Source organism: Haemaphysalis longicornis, unplaced genomic scaffold (assembly GCF_048455015.1).
Source record: "Haemaphysalis longicornis isolate Haplotype H1 unplaced genomic scaffold, Haemaphysalis longicornis Haplotype H1 scaffold_12, whole genome shotgun sequence".
Lineage (NCBI taxonomy): Eukaryota > Metazoa > Arthropoda > Arachnida > Ixodida > Ixodidae > Haemaphysalis > Haemaphysalis longicornis.
In genome coordinates, this window is record NW_027526225.1 from 102296410 (window position 1) to 102301652 (window position 5243).

General features: G+C 48.5%; 1 protein-coding gene across 1 annotated transcript; it reads right to left on the reverse strand.

Moving 5' to 3' along the window:
• Beta4galt7 (beta-1,4-galactosyltransferase 7) lies at positions 1–5243 on the reverse strand. The gene is made up of 2 exons (XM_077693940.1): positions 4735–5243; positions 1–3466 (listed from the first exon to the last, which is right to left on the reverse strand). The coding sequence occupies exons 1-2, from the start codon at positions 4999–5001 to the stop codon at positions 2870–2872; spliced, it is 864 nt and encodes a 287-aa protein (XP_077550066.1). The 5' UTR covers positions 5002–5243; the 3' UTR covers positions 1–2869.

The window sequence follows — 5243 nt, forward strand, 5'->3', positions numbered from 1 at the left end:
AAAAAGCAAACGAAACTCTACTTTTTACTACCTAAATGATTGCACAGAACTCCAGGATGCTTGCGGAGCACACAAACATACATTGGTCCATTGGTAACATTTCCACTACACTACTAACACAGAAAGAATTGAACTGCCTTCTGAACAACCCACACGCCCAGGCACTTGACAAAGTTAACTCACCAAGAGTACACAACACAAGCCTCAAGAGATGTTCAATTGCAAATGGCCCTCTCTCAGCTCAACCCTAATGCCCTGATGATCACGGAAAATAAAAAACGTTTCTGAAAACGAAACGTTTCAGTCACTAGGCAGACAAAGAAGAAACTGTCGGGTCATCCCTCGTAAATGCGATGCAAAGAAAAGCCTTGCATAAGACACACAAGCACGCATTAAAACAGCACACAAATATGGCTGGGCCAAGTCACGAGTTACTCGAAACATACACACACGTAGTGCAAATACAAAGCACCTGCTTCCACAACTGTTTCAACATTGCACGTTATCGAAGCCACTGCTTGCACACAGTACCACCAGTTGCACGTGAGATCAATACCTTTCAAGGCTGCCACCCATCAGCACAGGTCATTATTTTGAACACACATAACATTAGTGCTACCACCAGGAGATTGAGCATAAGGCGTACTGCCGACAGCAGTCCATCACGCCACACATGCGAAAACTTCCCCCGCCAACACACCAACAAACAACTACAATTCCAAAACAATAACAGAACCACTGAAGATCAACCGACTAGGAGAGCACACTACGGAGAATGCAGCCCAAAAACTTAATCGCACTCATGTTTACTGACTCAAGGTACACTCCGCACAACTACACCAACAACATTCTCAACCCAGCCACTCCGAGAAATTCCGTTTCGTATGGACACAGCTGGCCACCATGGCATGGAGGGAAACAAGACATCCCATCGCCTGATCCGCAACAACTCCGTGGTCCGGCCGCGTTGTGGTCGGCCATCAATTCAGCAGGCACAAAAGGAGCCAGGGTCACGAGGGGACCATTTGCTTCCACCCGCCAAAGAGCATGGCAAGGAAGCAAGGCTTCCTCACATAATAAGCTCAAATGATTCCCGCTCATCGGACCACGATTCCAAAAACAAACTAACTCCCACTGCGTGAGCAGAATACCTCACACAGCGTGCTTCATCTTTTCTTTAGCTTTTTTCTATGTAATGTTCGCTAGCACCATGAATTTCTTAGCGGGAATACCTCAATTCACTACCTGCCTCTTGTGACTAACCTTCTGTGGATAAGACCGAGACAAAAAAAGAAAAAAATGGATTGACAAGCATGGGCAACATTGACTGCTGTTGTAACCAAGCCTAACCTCAGCTCACATCTTAGATTGTAACCCACTACTGTCCCCCATCCCGTCATGGGTAGAACACCTGGTGCTTACACCAGGCCTCAATGTGCTTAGTGAGCACGCACTAACCACTTCAGCCTCCGTCTTCAGCGATAATGCTTGCAGAAGCTGCCTCCCATAGCTCAAGTTTTTTCAGCTCGAGCCTGGAAGACCAGCTTCATCTAGTCAACCAAGCCCGGGAGAAGGCCAGACTCAGTGGAGTCCTGGACTAGGGACCCCACCCATCAGCGTCACCAAAAGTCTTTTTTTTTTTTTTTAATAAAAGTTTGTTCCTCCTCCTTCCTCCTTGCAGAAGCTGCGAAACTATGTGGAGCCAGACCAGCCTTAGCGGTGACACAAACACAATGTACAACTGTCAATGTAGCAGACGCCCACACTTGAGCTGCTTGCAAGAGTAAAGTTGTAAACTCGATAGCTTGAACACGTAAGGCTGCAGAAACAAAGTTGAAGCCAGTTAGCGATAGAAATTACAGGCTGTTGCAAAAAAAAAAAAAAACGAAAAAGCTGTTAAATGGGCATCAATTTGACAGTTAACTAGACTACCTTAACTGTTTCTATGCACTCTTTGAAATGAGCTGAGGTTAATTTAAAATGAGAGGTGCACAGGCAACAGCAAAAATTGATGTGGGCTCTAAATGCATGGTAAAAAGTATAATTCCACTAAAGAAATTTGGTGCTTAATAAAGGCGTTGCTGACTAATTGTGAGGAGAGCAAGAAAAAAAAGGCTGCTTTAAAGCCCCACCTCCGCATCGTTGCAAAAAATAATCCAGCAACACACGCAACAAAATCTGTCACTGCCACATGATTGCACTATTCATTACATGCAAGGTTCAAGGCCAATAACAAGGCGTTTGAGAAAATTACATAAAAACAAGAGTAAGTGGGAAAAATAGAAGGCACGGGTTGTAAATGCAAATCGTAAGCTGACAAAGATAAAACCGGCTGTCTCTTTGGTATCTCCCAAAGGCATTTAAACGCCGAGTATCTGCAGCTGCCTGAAAAGATAAAATTGTGATGCCTTTCTTTCAGAGAGTCCCACCACTGCGATGTTCCTTTTTACCCAAGGTGTTCCAATGATGGCAACAAGGATTATTTTAATTAAATTAGCTCCCCACGACCCCTTCCTATGATGGCAAAAGCTAGGACTGAAACAACCAGGCATGGAACTGCATCTGTTGCATTGACTAACACATACTCTTCCGTGACAGCGGTATCTGGGGCAGGGGTCGAGTAACGTCTCTGTGCAGGCGTGCCCTGGTCATATCGTACGCACAGTGCCAAAGCGAACCCTCGCCCATCTCAGTGGCATCCGAGGATTTGGAGTTGACATGGCCAATTGTTAGACAGTAGGCATACAAGCGACTGGTAGCCAGAACCATCAGCACAGCACTCATTCGACAAGGCCTGCTGCCCACACATGGAGTTGTTTGACGAGAGCTGAGAGCAGCTGGTGAGAACCAGGGAAACCCCCATTCCACGTCACGTTGGTGTCAGTTTGCACCAAGGTGTGTCGGTACGGTTACAAAACAGCCGAACATCTAGCACATCCACCGGCGCACCGTCAACTCTCAATTTGTGTCGAGCCTCGACCCGGTATTTAATGTCGCCCAACCCGGTACGACGATCCCTGCGCCGGTTCTCGCGCCGTTGCTGCGAAGTCCGCGCAGTGTCTCTCGGTCGATGGAGCCGATCATGCAGGTGACGAAATGTGTCCTTTGTGCCAGTCGTCAAGCCGACGGGCCGCGTCACATTGAAGCCGGCATCTCGGATCCGAGCGTAGAATTCGTCGTCTTCGAGACCCCAGCCCCAGTAGCGGTTGGAGATGCCGTTTAGCTGACGGAACTTGGCTGTGCTGAGCAACAGAATGCCACCAACAAACGTCGGGTAGTGGTAGCGTGGGTGCAGGCCCGGCGCCGCCAGGTGGTGCGGACCCCCACCAGGAGGGTAGGCATAGCTGAGAGCGGAGTTCAGCGGCAGCAAGTCGACGTCGTGCATGGCTATGTAGTCGCAGCTTGCCTCACTCTCCAAGAAGCCGGCATTGATGAGTGAGCCTCTGTTGAAGCGCAACGAATCCACCTGCGAGATTGCGGGAGCAAGAAGTGGTATAGAAACATGCCTGAATAATTCGGCTGCATTTGAGCTACATTAACAACTTCAGGGAAATAGTTACGAACAATAAATAATGCAGTAAATGTTTGATGTATGGCAACAGCAGCGATCAGCCTTCAGTGCAACGGAGCGGTCTCAGCTGCAAATTCTGAAGTTCCCTCACACAATGCCATCAAGCCAGCAGGGCTTTTTATTGTCCTCCTGGTCCATTGTTCAGAGCATCGGTCACCTCCTGCCACCAAAATGTGACCTTGTTTTCTCAGGATGCGTTTACAGCTGTGAACAATACCACGGAATATGTAAGACTACAAGCACGGATAACTGGTTGTCAACTGTCTGTCACCTATATGCTTTTAAATGTGATGGATGGCTTTCATCTACAGTGACAGCTTTTTTCAGAGACAGGAGTTTTCAGCAAGCATCTACGAGAGCTGACAAAGGCAGTACATTGCGTCTTTAAGGGATGACAGGCCACAAGAGCTGATGTGACAACTTAATACGGCTACGAGTAAAGTTAAACCCGTACACTTGATTTCTAGGAAAGTGATGACGATGGTAACCGCTGCTAGTCACCACCCCAGCCTTGTCCATTCCTTCGAGGTTACGAATACTGCACGCAATGTATGCTCTTCTGTTTCTTAATCGGCTTTAGTGATTCGTTCTGGTTACAAGTGCGTGAATATACACAGGTTCTAGCGCTGACAAATACTTGTGAAGGACGAAATGGCATTAAAGGTGGGAAGACGAAAACCTAAAAACAAAAGCCTGACATGTTGGCCACCACGCACACTCGTGAAAACAATAACCCTTTTGTTCAAACGGCTGTCGCCGCAAACAAATACAAAATACAGCTGTTGTGCGCTGTTTAATTGGACATCACAGGCCAGCTTCGCTTCATGGTTTAACATGTTATCACTAAATAAGGTTTATTCAGTTAAAAGCTCATTCAGTGACTCTAGTTTCGCTGAAGATGTGTCGCTGCATAGGTGCACACTCATTCGATCACATCCAGGTCGGTCGTGTGATTTGACATTATTCTCTTTAGCAATGCAGCTGGCACAGCGCTGAACAAGTCACCATCAACTATACATGCAAAACTAACCAAAACACACGGAAACGTGCAAGACTGTCGGCGTGGACTTATGCGTGAAAAGGCGAACGCACGAAACACCGCAGAGTCGCCAGCGCACGTGATCCTGCACGTGGTAGCGCGAGATATGCAACCACATGCTCACCTGATTCACCACCAAAAGTCGGTACCGAACGCCTTGCCTGCGAAGAAAACGGTGCAGGTGCGGTGCTAGCCGAAGCAGTTCATCGAAGCGATCGCGGAAGGGTACGATCACCGTCAGCCGGTGTCCTCCGCTGTCCTCCAGTTCACTTTCATCGTCGTCAGCGCTGCAGCCCGTCGGCGAATGCAGCACGAGCGTGAACGACACGAGCAACGTGCAAAGAAGGCCACACAACAACAGCGCGAGCAGCGTGCGCCGTCCACGAGCCATTCCCGCTGACCGAACCGTCACGACAGTCGGTGCCGGCTACGCTCCGATGCCGTTGTCATGGGAGCTTTCGCGGTCCCAAATCGCTTGCGCCGAGCCAACCAAGACCTGGCAGCCGACACAACCGCAACATTTCTGCGGTGTTTGCTGCGGTTGTGCCTTTTGCACCTGATCATTCGGATGACGGCATAATGTCGGCAACCGCTTCCCCAAGTGCTTCCAGCGATGTTCCAGCGAAAGACCTG